At 43.9% G+C, this 21,608-nt stretch overlaps 1 protein-coding gene across 2 annotated transcripts in view; it reads right to left on the reverse strand.

Moving 5' to 3' along the window:
- The window catches only part of LOC138261519 (cell death-inducing p53-target protein 1 homolog), a 617,762-nt gene that overhangs the window by 378,370 nt on the left and 217,784 nt on the right, over positions 1 to 21,608 (reverse strand). For both annotated transcript variants that reach the window (XM_069210530.1, XM_069210529.1), the window contains 2 exons: positions 20,669 to 20,737; positions 992 to 1,054 (listed from right to left, as the gene is read on the reverse strand). In XM_069210530.1, the coding sequence (XP_069066631.1) occupies positions 992 to 1,054; positions 20,669 to 20,737 (132 nt within the window). The remainder of the gene's footprint in view (positions 1 to 991; positions 1,055 to 20,668; positions 20,738 to 21,608) is intronic.

The following is a 21,608-nucleotide window of genomic DNA, read 5'->3' on the forward strand; positions in this document are numbered from 1 at the left end:
GTGGGAGGTGATAATGGTAATGCTGATGGTGATTTATACAGTGATAGTGGGAGTGGTGGTAATTTAGTTGATGGTAATGATTGCAGACGTGTGGAAATGGTAGTGGGAGTAATGGTGGTGATAGTGGTAATATCAGTAATGGTGGTTATGATGCTCCTAATGGTAATGGTGTTAAGGGTGGTGATGTTGATAGTGGTGGAGTTCACGCTTGTGGTGCTAGTGAGAAAGGTGATGATGGATCTCAATGGAGTATATGACTCCTTTTAGCTTAATTGCTAGTACAAGTACGAACTAGTTCTTTTCTATAAGAAACTATAGTTTGCTTATGGCTCCCCTTATAATTGCAACAGGATCAATATGATTGCCTGTAAAGCTGTAACACAATTTAGTTAGATAACATCAAATATGCATCTTTGGCATGTCATCCAAGACAAATGGTGGATTTTCTTGCTGGTACAAGTGCAACACAAAGAACTTGTTGCTCAATACATAAAATGATATTTGATTTAGAAAACATTTGGACAAAAAGGTTCTATTAGGAAGATACATTCACATTACTAAGATACTTAGGCCTTCATTGTTGAAATTGGGAAAATCCTGCTTCGCGCTAGAAATGTTAATTACCGGCAAAATTGGGATAACACGCTGTTCCGGAACACTGCACTACCAATATCTTCCACATGCACATTCTACCAGCAAAGAACATGGGAAATCTGCTTTGGAAAAACAGTCTGATATTGAGAAAAGAAAAATGTGTCGGAATTGGTGCAAAAACAGAGATTATCAACGTTACTCCCCATTTCAAAGGAGCAAACTTGTAATGGTGCAATAAACACAGCACCCATGGTGTCAGGATTTCTGGTTACAGTATTACCGCATCGGGAACCGCGCAACTCTTGTAAAATGAGGGACTCAATGCTGCACGTTATTTCGAAGACAACCCAAAAATGACTTAATTTCTTGAAATTTAGAGGAATCGCTTTACTGGTACCTGGTAAGGGGAGTCCAGTTGGAGGAGGCTGTAAATAGGGAGGTTGTGGTTCGGGACAAAATCCTGAGGACAAAAATATGAAACACAGAGTCAATGTGAGAGGACTAAGTGACATTTGTCATAAACCTATGCTCAGCTTTTGATACTAATATTACTACGTACACATTTTTCTGTCTTAATTACAATTGAAACCATTGAAAAATTGCAATCGAAACCACATAAATGACTCAATCAAAACTCAAATGTTGTGACGTGCAGACATGGAGTAGTATTTTTTTAACCTAGATAAACTTCTACACCGAGTGAACTAGCCAAGCAAGTGAATAATCGTAATTCAGGACGTCAGTTACGTGCAGTGTGCTGTTACAGTTTCAAGGTGTCATAAACCTTGAGCCAAGAATGTTGGCTAGATGCAATTGAATGTACTAGTCAGGAAAGGGTATTTGCCTTTAACACAAGATCATAGATAAACAGACGTCATACCCATTGCTTTCTGAAGAATTCTGGATAACAAATTTGACCAATGAAACTTGAGAGTACAAACTGTGTGGCAACGTAATATCCTCCTGTTTCTAGAGCAAATTCCAAATCTAGTAGAGATTGCAGTGAGAGAACTTCCTCCCCATAGTGACAGTTCACTGGACCATTTTTGTCCAGCATTTTTCAGAAATGGGAGAATTTTCTATGTCATAGATCATCTCACAGTTTCAGGTATTTTAATGGATCAATGTTCCATTAGTTTTTTTTAAATTGTATTGGTTTTCCAAAATACGAAGAAAACAATTGCTGCCATGTTAGGAGAGCGTGCATATGCATCTAGAGCACGGGTGACAGAGCCATTCACAACCATTCCATCACAGGTATTAGAAGAAGAGATGCCATCATGGTGAGCATTTAGTTGGGTGCAGTATTATAATGAACTCCAAATCGAGGGTCAAAGAAAAACCCTGTAACCATTGTAAGCAGGCGAAGGAGTAACCACTGCTTGCCCAGACCAAATATGCATCTGTCAATCAGGCATTTTGTCTAGGAGGAGGGATAACATCTTTCTGTAATACATACTACCAGAGGAGAAGCCAAATATCCATGGGACGTGAAGTGGAGGCCAGCAGAAAGGCATAGGTGACAGCGGCATCACTGCAATGAATGATGTCATTCAAGCAAGTTTCTACTATAGGATGCGGGTCTCACAGTCAGGAATTTGTCATCCTCTTCTTGGTCAGAAGAACTGCCACAGTCATGTATCAGCGCCTCGAGAGAGGAGTGCCCCAAATAAAGCACAGAAGTATCCAGATATGGCCCAGCCAAGTGCCATGAAAGGAACATTGTCTATAAAAGGTTCACGCTGGGAGCCCAAAGATGCTAAACCTGCAGAAACATAAAGGCCCTCATTATGAGCTTCATGATACTGGCAGTGGTGACACTCTTATAAAAAGTGGTACTTTGTGGTAACATTTCACCAGTAGCATCAAGTGATGAGTTAATCTGCTGGGATTTAGAAATAACTGTGCAGACTCGGTTTACCAGTTGGAATTCCATGGGGTTTAACACCTGCTCTGAGGAGGTGGTAAATGTGCGCATGAAGCCAGTATGGGAGGGTGGAGAGGGCGGTAAAGGGAAGACGAGGATGGTGCCTGGCAAGTCGGTGTGTTACATTCTCCACCCAAACCTTTGAAAATGTTTGAGCTGTGGACATGGACTGGGGCTACACATTACTGCACCTCTATCGTGAAGCAATTTTAGCGGCCAGAATTTTTGGCTGGTAAAATTAGGTCAGGTATTCGCTCACCTAGGAAACCCGGTTGTGGGAGGAACACTGCACCACTCATTATTGATTGTCGGGGAATCCCAACTGGGGTTTCAGCCACGCAGAACTCAAATTCAGGACAGAAGTAGGGGAACAATGTTAATTAACGACTTCAGAACCATAAACAAGCAATTTGACCATGTGTATTACTGAAACACTGACTTTCCCTTCTGGCACTCACAATAAAAAGGAATTGGCTCTGACAGGACTTCAGACTGCAACAAAGACCATCTTTCTACTATGCTGGAGCTGTCTTTTCTTTAGATGTGTGCCGCACATCATCCCTTAGTTACATTTCCTAATTCTAGAGAAGATTTTTTAGGGATGCTTTTTAATGGGAGAATTAGATACTTTTTAGCTTGAAAGCTCAAAGGCAACACCGACTAGTGGTAGTTTCTCAACAAAATACAGTTCCAAGTACTGCACGCCCAAGGCAAATGCCTAAAACAATGCAGACGACAATGACACATTATGAATGTCATGTTTTCAGCTGTCATACTATGCAACAGAAATTAGATGTTTATGTCATTGTCAGAAATATCTATAAAAAAGAGCTGAAAGTCAACAACCACAAACACAGGTAAAACAAAATGGCAGGAAGGATGCTACAGCTTTTGATCCAGCATGCTGTCCTGAATAAGCAAGCCTTCATGATAAAATGGGGCACAGTCAGTGCTTATTTTATGTCAGTTCTTGTATGTGGCTGGCAGCAGCGCTTATTTTGGGGGCCTCGGACTTCTTTTTCATCATTAGACTTTTGACCTAGAGCGAGAAAAAGAAAGGCAGGCAAGGGGCAAAATAGGAGGATAAGCAATATAAGTAAGCAGTGGTAAAAGGAGAAAACAGGGATCAAAATTAACCGCAAGGGTGTGATAAGGACATGACCTTATGGGTGGCAGAAGAAAAAGGCACGAGGTGGAATTAAAACGGGGGCTGTTCCATATTTGGCAATCTTGGTAATGGTCTCCTATGAAAATCTTTCGCCCACTGGGCTTTTTTCCTATAAATTAAGCACTGAGCCATAGTCATTGCCTGTATCCCAAATATCTACTTTCATTCATCAATGCAGTGTACGCTGTCGGACTGATTTGTGATTCATTTGGAGGGATTATGAACGATTCAGTGGTTGCAGGAAGTGTCACTTCTTTGGCTGCTTCAAGCAAGGAGTTGCAGCGGGGAGCAACATTTATTAACTCTGCACATAGAACTCAGTTGAAATCAAGAGTCAATATATATATATATTTTTTTGCAGAGCTTCGATAGCGGGTTATACTTAAGCACTATAAAACAATAAGGAGGGGGTAGGAGGGCTAAATAGAAATCTAGCTGAATGAATCCCATCTGAAGCAAAGAAAAAAAAAATGAATTGACTAAAAACAGAATTAAGATGAAGTTGTAGGAAGAAATAGAGCAGAGGAACACAAACCGCAGTTTACCATCTGAATCACACAGTGCAACAGCTGGACACAAGCTTACTAACAATAAACAACTGCAATGGAGCAAAGCATGGTTCGCAGACAGACGGCCAGCCAGATGAAGTCTATTATGCTCTCGTCCGTCTTCCTCCCAGTCCCAACCTGTGTGAGATGAATCATCACTCTAAAACAGGAAAGCTGCTTTCCCGTTCCCTGTACGGTGTCTAAATATTGTACATTTTATTCTACTAATCCCCTCATTAGCTATAATGTGGCAGCAATTTTAAGGGGCCAATCTGTTTTTTGTGCCTCAATCCAGAGACGATGACCCACGCTCAAGTAAGAATGTATTTCCTTATTTACATTTGTCTAATTTAGACTTCTTGTTACGTTTTCCTTTTGTCGTCTACTGTGTACGTGGATGTTTTAGTGCTTCGTGGGTCACGGTCTACCCCACTCAGGAGCTATAACTGGAGCAGGGTGGGTGTGACTGTGGACCTGCACTGCAGATTGTCCTGTATTGCTTCGCAGGTTCCTTCCTGACCTCCGCTCTGCAGTGTTGCTTGGAATTTTGATTCGGGATTAGGTTTGTGAAATTGAAATGCATCTTTGTTTTTTTATTGTTTCCACTGACGTTGATTCACCACATTCAAGGGGTAGCAGAAGTGACATTACACATCCTTGGAACTCAATGGCATCACAGGAGGTGACCAAATGACCTATGACCTCGACTTCAGTCAGAATCAAAGAAAGCGATTTCATACACCCTAACCCTGATGACACCCTTGATAATTGACACTGTTAGAAATGGGGTTTCTGGTTGGCCAGGGTACGCACCTAAGCCAGGCAGAACCCACCCATTCGAGTCAGGGCGAGGGAGTTACACACCCAAGATAACCCCTGCTTACCCTCTTGGTAGCGTGGCACGAGCAGTCAGGCTTATCCCAGAGGCAATGTCTAAAGCGATTGCACAACACACACAACACACGTGACGCACTATCCCCACCACAAAGGAAACACAAAACCAAGTTATATAAAAATAAACTGTATTGTACACAACATCATTAGACCAAACACAACATGTCAGTAATAGCCTGCTATCCAAGCAGTTGTCAGAATATTACACAGTACTATTACTCTGTGTAAGCCAGCAGTAGTCACATAAAACATATAGGTTACTGGTTATCCTGCAACATACGCAGTAGTCAGGTAAACATTACCAAAAATGCATATATCAGGGAAAAAGCACATATTACTAGCAAGGCATAAGGTGACAGGAAACACGTTACTCAAAATGTACTTGCCCTAGCAAACATACCATAAATGCCCATAACAGGAAGATCAGAAAATACATGGCAAGTCAGCAAAAACATATCACCATACAGGCAGGATCAGCACTGCCAAGACATTATCATGACCACGCCTAGTATCACATAGTAACAAAAGCTCATGGCATACAGTGACAACATCAGCATGAATGCACACATCATTGTAAAACACGTTACCAAAATGTCAAGCCATTGTCATGAATGCATCTCCCTTTATACTCTGCCCGTGGAGGTAATCCCAACGCAGGAGCTCTCATGCTCCGATAGAGGACAATCCCAGAAAGTGGTGATGTGGGGGAACGGGTGACTCCACTCCTCATATAGGGGCCACCTTGCTTCTCTGACCCTTAGCCAGGTAGGAGTTCTCCTGCCCGCCTGCGAGGGCACGAGTACCTCGATGGGCACTCCATGCATTTCTTTTAGTGGGGGTGGGCACGGCGGGACTGGAGACCTCCATCAAGGTTTCCCGCCACCTGCAAACCTTGCAACAAGACTGGGGGCCAAGTGGAATGGGGGGCTTCCGCCCCACCCATGATCTCTGGGCCACTGTGGGGGCCCAATGGGAAAGGGGCCCCCGTGAACAATAAAGGGGCCCAGCAGTGCGAGTGGCCTCCGATGAGGCTTCCAACCCACCCGCAATGCACACCCACTGGATGGGGCCTCGTGGAGCCGGCGCCTCCGATGAGGCTTCCACCCTGCTCGCAAAGCGTCTGCACCCGACGTGGTGCACGAGCCTCGCTGCAGTCCTCCCAGGCCACATTGGTGAATTCAGACAAAAGGAAGGACCCGCCAGTGCCACAAGGGTGCTCTTCTCTGCACACATTACCCCGGGGGCACCGCTAGGTGCGCACTCGGTCTAGGCTTTGTTTCCTTGTGCCCCGGGGGTACCAAACACAGCATGCTTCGGACGCGCTTGGAAAATACGAGCTGCCTGGGTCACAGCGGTGATTTTTTCTGACAGATGAAACAAAATACATCTCTTTCAAGGCGCTTAGTAAATAAAAGAAAGTTTCTCTAAAGGCGCTAGGAAAATAGTAGAAAACCGCTCACCAGGCACTCTGCTCCATTAGAGGAGCCTTTAGGTGCAGCGCTATTCTCGCGCAAGAAACAAATAGTTGCAGGGGGCAGTGGCCACAGCACTCTGGCCCTGGAGACACAAGTGAAGCAGGGCCCAGCAACAGGCCAGCACAAGGGGGATGCAGTCAGAGGCAGTTTATCCTAGTGATCCAGTAGGTCACAGGTCAGCACAACAGCAGCAGTCCAAGGCGGTCCCTGGTGAGTCCCTCCAGCAGCATTCTATGTCCATTTCTTCAAGTATATTTCTTGTGTGTTTTACATGGGAACAATCCCCTGTACTTATACTCAGTTTTGCAAAGCAATTTTAAAGAGGGGGAGAAGATGTTCCAACCAGTTGCAACTGGTTCTAGGAGTGTCTCCTCTCTCCTCCAGGACAGCCTCCAGATAGCAGTTGGGGGTAAATTAGTCCTTTGTGTGAGGCCAGGGCACAGCCTTTACAAATGCAGGTGTGCCCTGCCTCCCCTTCGCTCAGCCCAGGAAGCCCATTCAGTATGCAGATGCATCTCTGTGACACCTCCACCCTCTCTGTGTATAGGTTGTCTGAAAAGTATGCACAAACTCCAGCTGTCAGCCTGCTCCAGACATGGATTGGAATCAAGCTGCAAAACACCAGTCATAAGCACAGAAAAATGCTTACTTTCTAGAAGTGGCTTTTCTATAGTGATGATAAAAAATCCACATACACCAGTAAGCAGCATTTTTCACTACCATTACAACCATACCAAACATGCCTACGCTACCTCTCATAAATCAGAAAGTACCCCTAGACATAAGGCAAGGCATTTCCAAATGCAATCCTATGAGTACGTGTAGGAGGCTGGCCTGGCTTGTAGTGGGTACCAATGGTACTTACACCTTATGCCAGGTCCAGTTATCCCTTATTAGTAGAGTGTAGTAGTGTTCTAGCAGCTTAGGTTGATAGAGGTAGCTATAGCAGAGCAGCCAAGGCTGAACTAGGAGACATGCAAAGCTCATGCAATACCACTTATCTCATATAGGTACTATATCATAAGAAAGAAAATACTCATAGTTACTAAAAAATAAATGTACTTTATTTTAGTGACAATGTGCCAAAAATATCTCAGAGTATATACTCCTTTAGGAGGTAAGTAACATACACCAAATATACACAACTAGCCAAATCAGGTAAGTAAAACAGTCAGAAAGTAGTGCAAACTGTAAAACACAATAGGATGCAATGGGCCTAGGGGCAACACAAACCATATACTAAAAAAGTGGAATGCGAACCACGAATGGACCCCTAGGCAAGTGTAGTGTGTAGAGGGTCGCTGGGAGTGTGAGAAGACATGAAGGGGGTAAAGGAGACCCCACCCCATGACCCTGGAAAGTAGGAGTAAACTACTACTATTTCTTCAAAAACACACTAAAGTTGTGATAAGGGATTTTGCAAGGACCACAACAGACTGCAAAGCACTGAAGATGGATTTCTGGACCTGAAACCCTGAAAAGGAAGGGGACCAAGTCCAAGAGTTGCTAAAGTGTCTGGGGGGGCAGGAGCCAACTATACCCCGGATGAAGGTGCAAAATGGCTGATCCAGTTGGAAGAAGCTGCAGAATTTGCAACAATGAAAGGAGGTAGGAAGTTCTTCTTCATGTAGAAGATGTTCAATGGAAGGCTGGAGGATGCAGAGTTGTTTTCTTGGCAAAATACTACAAACAAGCCTTGCTACCTGCAAGAGTCGCAGTTGGAGAAAAAGGGTGCTGCCCGGGCCCAGGAAGGACCAGGATGTCACAACTTGGGAGAGGGGACAGAGGGGGCCCTCAGCAACGTAGAGAGCCCATGGACAAGAAGGAAGAGCCCACAAAAGTCCTTGAACATGTGTTCAAGAAGTCTGAACACGGCGGTCATCTCAAAACTGCAAAGAGAGGCCCCACGACACCGGAGATCAACTCAGGGAGCTGAGCATCGCAGGATAGGATGGAGTGCTGGGGACCTAGGCTCAGCTGTGCATGCAGGATTTCTTGGAAATGTGCACAGAAGCCCTTGTAGCTGCAGATCACATGGTGCACAGGGTTACTGTCTGGGGAGGGGAGGCAATGACTTACCTCCTGCAAATTTGGACAGTTGGACCACTGGACAGTCTGGGTCACTTGGGTCCCCCACCTGTGTTCCAGGGGCCAAGCTCATCAGGATAAGAGGGGACCCAGAGTACTGGTGATGCTGAAGTTTGGTGCCTGCTGGAGCAGGGGGAAGATTCCGTCGACCCACAGGAGATTTCTTCGTGGCTTTCATGGATTCCAGTGCAGGGTGAAGGCAGGCAGCCCCCAGAGCATGCACCACCAGGAAAGTGTTGAGAAAGCCGGCAGTTTTAAGTGCTACAATGTCGCTGGTAGTCTTCTGGCTACTTTGTTGCAGTTTTGCAGGTGTCCTGGAGCGGTCAGCGGTCGATCCTTGGCAGAAGTCGAAGAGAGAAGCGCAGAGGAACCCTGATGAATTCTTGCAAGTCGTACTCTGAGGAAAAGCCCACTGGAGAGACCCTAAATAGCCCTCAGAGGGGGTTTCGCCACCTAGTCAGGTATGCACCTATCAGGAGGGGTCTCTGACGTCACCTGCTGGCACTGGCCACTCAGAGGCCTCCAGAGTGCCCCCACACCTCTGAAAACAAGATGCCAGAGGTCTGAGACACACTGGAGGAGCTCTGGGCGCCACCCCGGGGGGGTGGTGATGGACAGGGAAATGGTCACTTCCCTTTCCTTTGTCCAGTTTTGCGCCAGAGCAGGAACTGGGGGTTCCCTAAACCGGTGTAGACTTGCTTATGCAAGGAGGGCACCATCTGCGCCCTTCAAAGCATTTCCAGAGGTTGGGAGAGGCTACCTCTCCCCAGCTTTTAACACCCATTTCCAAAGAGATAGAGTGTAACACCCTGATCTCAGAGGAAATGCATTGTTCTGCCTTCCTGGGACTAGCCTGCCCAGACCCCAGGAGGGCAGAACCCTGTCTGTGGGGTGGCAGCAACTGTTGCTGCAGAGAAAACCCCAGAGAGCTGGTTTGGCAGTACTGTGGGTCTATAGTGGAGCCCCCAGGATGCATGTAATTGGCTCCCCAATACCAGATTTGGAATGGGGGAACAATTCCATGATCTTAGACATGTTACCTGGCCATATTCGGAGTTACCATTGTGAAGCTACATATAGGTATTGACCTATATGTAGTGCACATGTGTAATGGTGTCCCCGCACTCACAAAGTATGGGGAAATGTCCCTGAACTATGTGGGGGCACCTTTGCTAGTGCAAGGGTGCCCTCACACTTAGTAACTTTGCACCTAACCTTCAGCAAGTGAAGGTTAGACACATAGGTGACTTATAAGTTACTTAAGTGCAGTGAAAATTGCTGTGAAATAGTGTGTGCACTATTTCACGCAGGCTGCAATGGCAGTCCTCTGTAAGGGTTTGTCTGAGCTCCTTATGGGTGGCAAAAGAAATGCTGCAGCCCATAAGGATCTCCCGGAACCCCAATGCCCTGTGTACCTAGGTACCAAATACTAGGGACTTATAAGGGGTGTCCAGTATGCCAATTGAAATTGGTAAATGTAGTCACTGGCCTACAGTGACAAATTTAAAAGCATAGAGAGCATAAGCACTGATGTGCTGATTAGCAGAGCCTCAGTGACACAGTTAGGCACTACACAGGCATACACATTAGGCCATAAACTATGAGCACTGGGGTCCTGACCAGCATGATCCAAGTGAGACAGGCAAAACACACTGACATATAGGTTTTTATCTATGAGCACTGGGGTCCTGGCTAGCAGGATCCCAGCGACACAGTAAAAACACACATTCACAAACAGGCCAAAAGTGGGGGTAACCATGCTAGAAAGAGGCTACTTTCCTACAGTTGGCAGTCAGGTTACCCCGTCATGCTAGGACCCTCACTCTAGTCAAGGCAATGGAGAAACCCACTTAGATAACCCCCTGCTTACCCCATTGTTCGTTTGGCACAAACAGTCAGGCTTATCTCAGAAGCAATGTGTAAAGTATTTGTACCAACATACACAGTAATATAGTGAAAAAAACACAAAATGGACACCACAGCAGGTTAGAAAAATAGGCAATATTTATCTGACTCAAACAAGACAAAAAAAACAAAAATCTAACATACACGAGTTAAAATATGAATCTTCAAAAGAATAAGAGTCTTACTTGATAGAAAACCATGGAAATGTTGATTTTTCACAAAGTGCCTGGTTAGCGTAAAAAATAAAGCCGCACAGGTTAACGTGTGTCAGAAAACGCAGCAATGCGTCAAATCCTTCCTCGCGAGGGAGGCCATGTGTAGTTTCTTCTCCGGTCGTGTGGGCGATGCATTGTTTTCTCCCTCGCAAAAGAGCTATGCGTTGATTTCCGGACGGGACACCTCGAATACATGCAGAGTCGGGTTGACTTTAACTCCCACTGTGGAAAACCCTATTCCACATTATTAGAAAACCGTGCTGTGTGGGATTTGCGTCGTTATCACAGCCACAAGGGGGTGCAGGTGTTGTGCCGATTTTAGCCACGAAGCCGGCGATACGTCGTTCATCAGCCACGTTGCAGATGGTCCATCGAAAATGTCCCTGCATGGCGCTCTGTGCGTGGATTTTCAGCTCTTGTTTGCCAACTTCACCTTTCAAGGGCCCAGGGACTGGATAGGACACCATTTGGCAAGGCAGCAATCCCAGCAGGGAGTCCAGATGTGGGCAGAGGAAGTCTCTGATGGCTCTGAGACTTCAAAACAGGAGCAAAGCTCAGTTCCAACCCTTGGAGATTCTTCACAAGCAGGAATATACCACAAAGCCCAGTCTTTGTCCCCTTTCACAGGCAGAAGCAGCAACTACTGGATAGCCCAACAAAGCACAGTCACAGGCAGTGGCAGCACTTCTCCTCAGCTCTTCAGCTCTTCTCCTTTTCAGAGGTTCCTCTTGGTTCCAGAAGTGATCCTGAAGTAATCTAAAGTCAGGGGTTTTGGGTTTACTACTGATACCCCTTTCTGCCTTTGAAGTTGGTAACTTCAAAGGGAAGGCTCTCTTGTTTACTGGATCCTGATTGCCCCTCAGATTAAGGTGTTGAATGCTCCTTTTGAAATATAGGGCCCAGTGCTTAATTTGTAAAAAAAAAAAAAAAAAGTCCCAGGGCTCTCGTCAGGAGGCCACTTCAGCTTGCCCCACTCATGGCCCCTGCCAGCACTGCCAATAACATTACAAACACCCCTGCTAACCACCACACTCTTGCAAGTGGGAGACTTGAGTCTTTTCCAGGCTACCAAAGCTATTAGAATGGCTTGGGTGGGGGGAGTTAGTCATTTTCAATGTATGCTGAATTTATAAACAACAGTTGTTGTGCTCATCTCTGAGTAAACTAAGCAGTGCCATGTCGGAGACTGCCATAGTTGCCAGTGCTTACAATTAAGTGCTAGTGCCTAGCACCGGAAAACAACAGCTCAAATTAAGCACTGATAGGGCCTAATTTAGAACTCAGCGGATGGGATACTCCGTCACAATGGTGATGGGTTACCGTCCGTTGAAATCTAAATCCCATTATCTTCTGTGGGATTTAGATTTCAGCGGGTGGTATATCCATCACGGTTGTGAGGAAGTAACCAGTGTGCGAGTTCTAAGTCAGGCCCACAGTTGGGTATCAGCATTATTTTTGGAAATCTTTACTGTTGTGAAAGTCCCTGGGGCATGTCCCCCTGAGATTCTGTGCGAGCTTGGATTTGTTCCTGGGGAGACTCATGCTGTAGAGAGTGTTACATTAGTGGCTTAACCTACGGCGGGAACAGGGCATCCACACTGCCCAAGTCTTGATGTAGCTGAGCGTGCCTTCTCTCCAGACTACATTTATTCTTCTGTGTTAGGGAATGATGATTTAGCTGCCCACTATTATCAGCGGTTCTAAAGATGAATTTTTGTGAGCATTGTGTTCATTGATTTTTTTGTTTCCATTTTCTCTATTTTTGTCATTAACTGCTACTAGTGTCCGTGAGCCCACCGTCCTCTGTGCGCTATCGTGGCCATGTGTTGGAGTCCTTTGTTTTTTCTGAATGTGAGTAGGATTTTTTGATAGGTCAATTCCTTCGCTTTTGTCGAGGACAATGTCGGTTGTGGCTAAGTCTTCCTGCTTTATTGCAACACAGTGGATTTCTCCTTATTTCTTGTGGGTGAATAGAAGACATATACTTTTCTGTTGTGCTCCTTTACATTTTTTACGCATTTTCATTTGTCTTTTTAGTTTCCTTTTGTTTAGGATCTGTCCTTTCCTCTTAATTTCTTCGTGTATATTTCAAGCGGATTCTTGCTCCGTTTTGTTATGCACTAGGCTGTTCACATTGTTATATCCAGGTGTTCCATGCGACGCCAAGATGCTTTCGCTGCTTTTTCTTTTACATTTGTATTGCGCGGCACGCTTGTAAAGGAAAGAAAGGGCAAATGGCTGCATTTGCTTGCATGGCAAGGATAAAATTTGTTTATATTAAATTATATTCTGAGGCCCAGAATTTTCCCTGTGTTCTGCTCGATTGTTTTTTTTTTAAATTCCTGCAGGATATCATTCCACTAGCCTTATACATTGACAGGGTACTTATATAATCTTGGGCTCTCAAGATCAACTAGTTCAGAGATTGTAATTTCTTGCTTATGCTGATACGTATGGCCAGAGTATTGAGGAGGCCGATGAAATTGTCTCCATTGTATTTAGGAGAGCGACCTAGGTGCCAGCCGTTACCTATCTGTTTACATTTCCGGCTACTGTGTCCTGTCGTAATGTCTTTGCCTGTTTCACCTCGTCCATCTACAGAGGGTTTACTTGCTTAGAACCCATTTGGTCACTTTTTATTCAAAGCTTTTAACTTGGTTGTGTTGATTCTGTTGCACATATCGTAGTCCTTGTTACCTGGTTCCCGGGCTTTTAGGTCCACATTAACCGATATTAACATGATTGGGCCTAAGGAAGGATTAGCCTCATAGGAAAAAGTTTCATTTATGTGTGGACTACAACTTTGGACGTAAAACGTCTCACCTTGAGCAGTTGATGTAATTTCAATTCAATCAGGGTCGCTCTTGTAGGTCAAGGCACTCTTTGCTGTTGTCTGGGGCGAGTTTCGGGCTGAATGGTTCCCAGTTACTGAGGATCTAAAGGTTCAATATTGAGAACGATGATGATTCATCGACTTTATGCACTCGCGCTTGTATTATTAGTGTGCTTGTGCTTAAGTTGGAGAGATCGTTTCTTGTTGTCTTGTTCAAGGGTTGACTGTCAGTCCCCATTGTGTTTCCCTGTTGAAGTCCTGCTGAGCACGCTGTATTGTCCATAGTAACTGCTTGCTCAGGGTTTTTCTGAATCAGGTAGTCTATTATCTTGTGTTCTGCTCCTTTTCAAATTTCTTTTTTTTTGCCATTATTTCTGTTTTTCCTTTTCCCTTGGAGCATGTTTCTGAGATTAAGTAATACGTTTTGATCTCTTTAATGCTTATTCTTGCCCTGGGTCTTCCTTCTTCCTTCCAGACCGCATTTTTTTATTGGTAAAAAGAGTAACCTTCTCTTTGTAATATGTTACAACCCTAAGTATTGGCTATAGAGTTGCCTGGAGATCTGACTGCTGTTGTGGAGATTTTGCCTGTATCTTTCCATCAATTCTCTTTTTTGTGGTAGATGTGGTGCATGCTCCGACACGGTTTGATCAGGCAGTGAAGTAGCGGGCATTGGAGGGCTATGTTTTACCTCATTGCCTTGTGCTGGTCGATGCAATGTGCAGGATGGGTACTTGTATGGCCACCCTTGGGTGTAGCTGTAAAATATCCAGAACCTCCACTGCTACAAGCAGGGCAGCTGTCAATGTTTGCCTTGTTCTCCTCCTTGCTTCCCAACTCCTGGCTCAGGTTGTCATGGCCATTGCCTTATTGATGAAGGTTTCGGTGAGAAGGAATTAGTAGGAGGGAGAGCACTGGACCACACGCAAGTCACACTAAGTCCTAGCTGGTCCACTTCTACAGGGGGACTGTCTCTCTCTTCAAGGGGGCGGCCTAAAATCTTTCTTCGTTACATCACCCCACCTCTCTCACCTACCTTGCTTCTTCGCTGATGTACTTGTTCACCTGCTTGGAAGATCCGCCTATCCCCTGTGTCTGCCTCACTGGCCTGGCTGGCCAGGTTCCTGGGATTCTTGACAGAGGCTTACATGAATCCACCAACTCCCCCCCTTAGGGCGATGACGGGTTTGGGCATAGGTGCCGTTTGGATTGACTTGAGTGTTTGTGGGGTGACAGCTATCTCTAGCATGGTCGGCATGGTCAGTAACAGCTGAGGATCTGCCTGGGTTCTGGTTTTGATTTGGATTCAGATTTAGGTTTGAGCCGCGACCATGGCAGTGGAATGGTGGTGGCCTCGGTACAGGCATCAGCAAGCAGCTGAGGATCAGCCCAGTGGTGAGCACGCCACACCACATATATCAGAACCTCCTGGCAATGTGGCACCAATCGCCGGAGAGTGTTGCAACTCTCACATTACTCTTCTCTTGCATTGTTACTCATGGTTGGTGTTTTAACTCAGGCTTCTTTTGACTCTGTTTTCTTTCTCCTCGCCCAAAAGTACTGTGGTATTTCTGAGGATAATTTTGGTGATTAGGTGGCACTCCTGCCTCAATATTGGGTCCAGCTTTCTGGCAATAGAAGTGGGAGTTGTTTCAGACATCAGTCCTTCAAATCTACTGCTCTCCCCATTTTTTTCCTAAATTAGCTCAGTGTGCTCCATGCCTACTACCTTGCTGGGCTTCTCCCGGGGTCTTTCTGCATTATGCCTTTGTGGCAGGATTTGGAGGATATGGGGGTGGGTGTTTGTCTTGGTGTTGACATCTAAAGGGTTGGCTCCCTCCTACAGGAGGAGTGACATAGAGAGCTTGTCCATACTTGGATGAGTGGAACTGGCATACTTCTTCTCTGAGTGCTTCCTGTCCCAGACAATGAATGTGCTCAACTCAGTAGTTGCTGCTCTGGCTTGCCTGTCCATGTGGTCTCTTCCTTTGTTGAACTGGCATGGCTGGTCTCTGCTGGGCTTGCTATGCTTGGATCAAATCTGCTGGTCCGTGTCCCATATTTTAATCCCCTTGTTTGCCATCAAATATGTTCTGGCTTGTTTTGCTTTCCTGCTGGTTGATGGTTTTGAGTGTCTTCTGACCCTCATCTTTCTTACCACAGAAATGACTTGGGCAAAGAATATGGATAAAGGGGCAATGCCTTGATTACTTACTGATAATGCTAATTATTCTAAGTCTTAGTTTTTCTCATAGTAATCTTCATTCCCATCCACACTCTATTCTAGATACACCTCTGGTACTTTCCCCAGGGCTATTGTTTGGACAGTGCTTGGAACTGCTGGTGGGGTCTTGGGCTTGCGGCTATGCTATGGATAAGGGGAATGGACTCCTGTAAAATAACACAAAAGACATTTGTGCACAGTATTGAAAAAAGATAAAGGTTTTCTTCCTAATATGACCATAGAGATCTCTCTCTCAGTTTGAGTACCTCAATACTGATGAGTAATCAGGGCAACAACTAGTAGATAAAGGGACTGCAATGAACAGCTGTACCCCTTTCAACCAAGGTCTGTGACAAGAGTACAGACACTGAAACACCAGAAACAAGATGCAAGAAGAACATACGCACATCTGCAAGAATGGATATTGCACACTTGAGGAAGCATGATTACACACACACACAGAAACATACACACCCACAAAAAGCTGCAGACAAGTGTGATCATTAAATTTGTTCAATATAAAAAATCTGGAAAGATGATGACTGCTTCTGTACATTCAAGTTGTTGATCAATGAATGCATAAACATTGAAATTTGATTAGGAAAACTTTAGGACACATATTTACCAGTTTACAGGCATTGTTTCCGGTGTCAGGTCAATACAAAAAATGTGCTTTCCTCTGCTTGCATGTGAGAAAGTGGGTTATTATTTGGAGTGGATGATAGTCCCTTCAAGCATTAATGTCACTCTTCTTGTTTAGTCAAGAAAAAGTTTCAGTACTTTAAGCCTTAGCTCAAACCCTGCTAGCTATAGCACAAATGAGACAGGCTTAACTCAAGAAATTGTGTGAAGCATTTAGAAGTACCTAAACAGTCAAATTGTAAAAACACAACAGAATAAATATCCCAATGTAAGTTATAAACATAAAGAATATTTTAATGAACAAATGAAACCAAAATGACAAAAGTTCAATAAGGTGAAAAAGAGATATGAATTTCGAAAACTTTGGATCAAAATACTGCCAAAATGTACAAATTGCCAATTGTGGGCAAATGATCTTCCTAGACTGGGACATGGGTTTAAGGCCGATTGGTCAAAAATTCTCACCAAGGCAGCAGGCTGTGGCCAAGAGGAGTTCCATGAGGCCCCATAGCTATTGCATGAAGTCCTGGTGAAGCCAATTACTTTTGGCGGAAAAACTTCGAATGGGAGAAATTCAAGATTCGCATCCAGGAAGGTCTCTCGTCCACCAGATACTTTGGCTTCTTTGCATGAGGAAGATTTCTACCTTTGGACTTTTTTGAACATGGAGTCCTCCAGCGGTACAAAGCTGCAAGCTGTAACTAAACAGGGCTCAATGATGCTGGATACCTGCTCCACAATGTCCAGCATAAATTGATTTACAACTGCCATAAAGCCCCAAGTGAGAGCAGCGTAAATCTTATGCCAGCAGCAATGCGCCATCATTGGATTGACTTGGAAAGTTTGTCCTGGGCTTCTGTCAGTTCTCTGAGAAACGTTCTTTGAAAAAGTTTCTACATACCAGATTTTAGGGTTTTGCAGGAGGAGAACAATCTGAAACTATCTAGGGGCACCTAGAAATTAGGGACACCACTTAGAATTCAGGGCTCACTCCAGCAGAATCTACCAGCAGGGTCCAGCGGAGGTCCGGGTGTAACTTGTCAGCTGGGCTCTCTCAGGAAAGTGGGTTTGTGTAGCTTTTATATCACTAGAGCATGACAGGAAGACAGCTAACTGACCCCTGGAATCCACTTCCTAGTCATGGGTACAAGCGGGAGCAACTATAGCCCCTAGGGTTCTCCTCTCTAGTCTATCTTTCTTCTGTCTCCCACACGTCCAGCAGTTTTCTGATGAGGATACCTGGGCAGCCTGTGGGTGGGGGAAATTCCTTGCCCCTTCCTAACCAATGGAGTCAAAGATCCCAGGGGTACCCCTACCAAACTTTGCAGTGCATCATGTGTGTTTTGCTATCAACTATTCCACAGTGCTCTTCTCTACCTTAAACCAAGATGGCAGAACATTTCTTCCCATGTTCAGAGCTGCCGGTGCCCATCAGGAGGTGTGGCTATGAAAGTGGGCAAACCCACCCTTGTAGTCACTCAAAAACATTCAGGAGGCAGCCTCTCTCCCACTGGGATTGGTGCCTGGCTGGCTAGCAGGACAATAGAAGAAGCAGGTGAAGGTGTGAGGTATATATGACTGGGACAGGGTAGGCATCCTTTGAAATTAATTAAGTTCCTGGGCACAACACAGGTGTCCACCCTGTCAGGGGAAGGTCAACCCTTCTCCTTTTGTATCAGCCTGGGAAAACACTTCATGTTCAATTAAGGAGCCATTCAACTCCTGTCTAACAGGGAACAATGGCAGAATGGCATAGTTGGCTTAGGCAGGAAAACAACAACTTTCAAAAAGTGTTATTTAAAAATAGTAATATAAAATCCGACTTGACTATTAGGATGGATTTTACATTACTATTACAATTAGGTCTTGAACCTTTGTTCTAGCTACTCTCAAACTGAAGCTAAACATTAGAAGTGGCTATAATATAACCCAGTGCTTTCAGATGAGAGAGACAGCCTTGCTACAGTGAAAAACGACTTTGGAGGTTTTTCACTGCCAGGATATATTAAACATAATGTATTCATGTCCTACTTTTAAAATACCTTGCACCCTGGCCTATGGGAATTTAGAGCCTACCTTAGGAGGTCACTTACAAATATTAAAAAGGAAGCTTTAAGCCTAGCAAAAGGTTTATTTTGCCTGGTAAAATTGACAGTATCAAAACTGCCCATCCAGTTTACAGGGGCAGACATGCTTTGAATTGCTACTTTATTGGTGGCACAATATGTGTAGCAGTCCATTAATGCCATTTAGCTTACAGGCCCTGAGTAAACTTAGAACCAGACACTAGGGACTTATACGGAAGGGAAATGTGCGAATTAGGTATATACCAATTTGACATGTTTCAGGGCACATACAGTGGGCACTGATCAGCAATGTACCAGTGTGCAGAGTCACAAATACAACAAAAACTCGGAAGAAAATTGTGACCATGAAAAAATGGGTCTTTTTCTAACAGGGCCAGCTTCTCCTTGCACAAAATCATGTTCGTGCAGGGATCGGTATGCTGAGAACTGCAGAGTTCTATGCATAGTGTAATTAGTGGCTGTCATAAATATCACTCCCCTGCAGTTTTTCCCTGGTAGATTTCAGTTGCAGTCTTGCTGAACTTTACAAGTAATCAACGAAGCATGCAAAATTCAGTGTGGTAGGCACTGAATTTCATATGTTATGCCTCATTTCCAAGTGCAAACTTGGAATACTAGGTACTTTCCTGACCTAACAAACAATCAATGTCAGTATTTACTGCTTCTGGTAAATTCTGGTTAGTCACTTGTAATCTGATCCAAAATGCATTTTTTAAAATCAGTTGGTTGGCTTCAATTTCATTTCTGCACTGGTCGCTTCATACATTATTTTAAAGTGTTTAAGAAGTACAACTGCAGTGAAAAATTGTTTGTAAATAGTGCACATTTATAGGAACCATCATAGACAGAAGTGAATGATAATGAGTTATTGCGGTGTGATTGGTTGATTGGTCTGTCTAGTGGATTGTACAATGAGTGTCTGGAAAGTGAAATGTTTAGTGGGGGTAAGGAAGGAAAATAACATATGGCCGTTGGAAGGGTGACCTCTACTGGAAAGTCTTGCCTGGTGTCCTGTGCTGCTTTCATCATCTTCAATACAGAAATAAATTCACCCCTTTTTACCCCTTGATGTCTGTTTTTTCTTGTAACTGAAAACGTAACACTTGTGTCTATTCAATTAGCATTGAAAGATTGTGTTGGAAAAGGGCTCTACAAGTTACTTTGTTGTCTTACAGCATTACACACAATTGTGTAAAGGAATGATTTCTTCATAATTGTTGAGGGGAAGAAAGACTGCCAATAAATTAACTCTTTGATGGAGCGCTTACAGAATAGAAGGGTCTAAGGGCACAGTCAGCAAGTATTAAAGGTAAAATGGAAGTCTATAGTGATAGGGGATGTGGTGAGGTTCAGGGAAGTGTCACATGATCAAGGTGGAATAATTGGTTTGAAATAAGAAACCAGATAAGTACAATGTGGTTGTGCCAAATGACCTGATCCACAAAAGGTCATTGAGGATGGATGATAATTGAATATGAGCAGGTCTTCCTTCTGTTATGGTGCTACTGATGGATATAGGAAGACTGATGCAGGGAGCAGGAATAGAAATGGTGTGTTTGGATCTTGACTTGCTAATAACTGTGGAGGTTCCTGGAGGCTCCCGAGTACTGGCTGTAGGAGGGATGTTTAGATCAGTGGTGAGTCCAAATAAATCTTGTTTGGGGCCATAGTATCATGGGAAATTTAAGGCTTTATTTAGGGGGTAAATAGGTATTTGTGTGCTGTTGTATGCTTGTGGTGTGGCAGGTTGTCTGGGTAATGTGACTAGTGGAATTACAGGGTGGGATATGGAATGAGTGTATGGAAGGTGAAGTGTTCGGTTGGCTGAAGTAGGGAGCGAACATGTTGAAGTTGGAAGGGTGGATTATGGTCGAAGTTCTTGGCTTATGAACTGTGCTTCTTTTCTTATCATCAATCCGCAAATAAATCCACTCTTGCTTAGTTTTTGGCATCAGATTCTTTTTGTAACCACAACTTAGTATTTAGATTGCAAAGACACTCAGTGACGCATGGTGGCAAATACATTTGACAATAGCTGTTGAATCCTAGAGTCATATTTGGCTAGTACCTGGTTGTGGTGGTCCTTGTGGAGGATAGTATAGAGGAGGTGGTGGAGGTTGTGGCTGGGGTGCATATCCTACAGCAGAAAGAAAGAAAGTTTAAGAGGGATGAGAGGCATGTTTGCATTATTGACTCATACAGCACATTATATATGTATACATACACATACATACATATTGATTTTTTTATTCAATGTATGCCAGCAGTTTTAAAGCTTGCATTTCACAGAAAAGAGGACTAACTTTAAATTATTTCTCAGAAGTTATAGCCCTGAATTCAGCAGCAGATACAAAAGTTGAGTAAAACATTTGCTCTTTCTTTTAGTGTTGTATAAAATGCTTTCACAATGACACTACTGCTCTTAGACTATTAATCCGCACATCAGAAAAAATGACCTTTTCAGGCCATTCTTGATGTAAGCATCTGCCAATGATTCAGCCCCACTGTGTGAAAAAGGGTTGTTAAACCCAGAATCATGTCATCTAATTTTCACTATCCCACATTGCACTTTGTTTTCTGTCTTCATATATGTCTTGTTAAATCTACTCAGTAGTGTCAATGTACTGCAAATGAAAAGCACATTTCAGAAATAATATTTTTCTTTTCCTTTCGATGCACATACCATTTATATTTTGTTTTATTATAATACACATTGTTGCATAAAAACACATTTTAAACATTTTAAGTATTAGCAAAAATATTGAGCGACTTCTGCAAACTCAGGCAAAAAATGAATACTAAACTGATGACGCTCAGATGCTCTAACTCTTTCTAAAGAGTACTAAAATCATTTAATAAGTCATGTAGTATCTTGTACATATAAACACCAAAGAGTCTAGATCACTTTCTTCTCTGTGACATAAAAAGAACAATTCTGGAAAATATCAGCTGAAATAATAAATGTAGCCCCCATTTTCCAGGATATAAGCAAACTCAGTTGCGAGGTG

The sequence above is a fragment of the Pleurodeles waltl genome, chromosome 10, assembly GCF_031143425.1.
Source record: "Pleurodeles waltl isolate 20211129_DDA chromosome 10, aPleWal1.hap1.20221129, whole genome shotgun sequence".
Lineage (NCBI taxonomy): Eukaryota > Metazoa > Chordata > Amphibia > Caudata > Salamandridae > Pleurodeles > Pleurodeles waltl.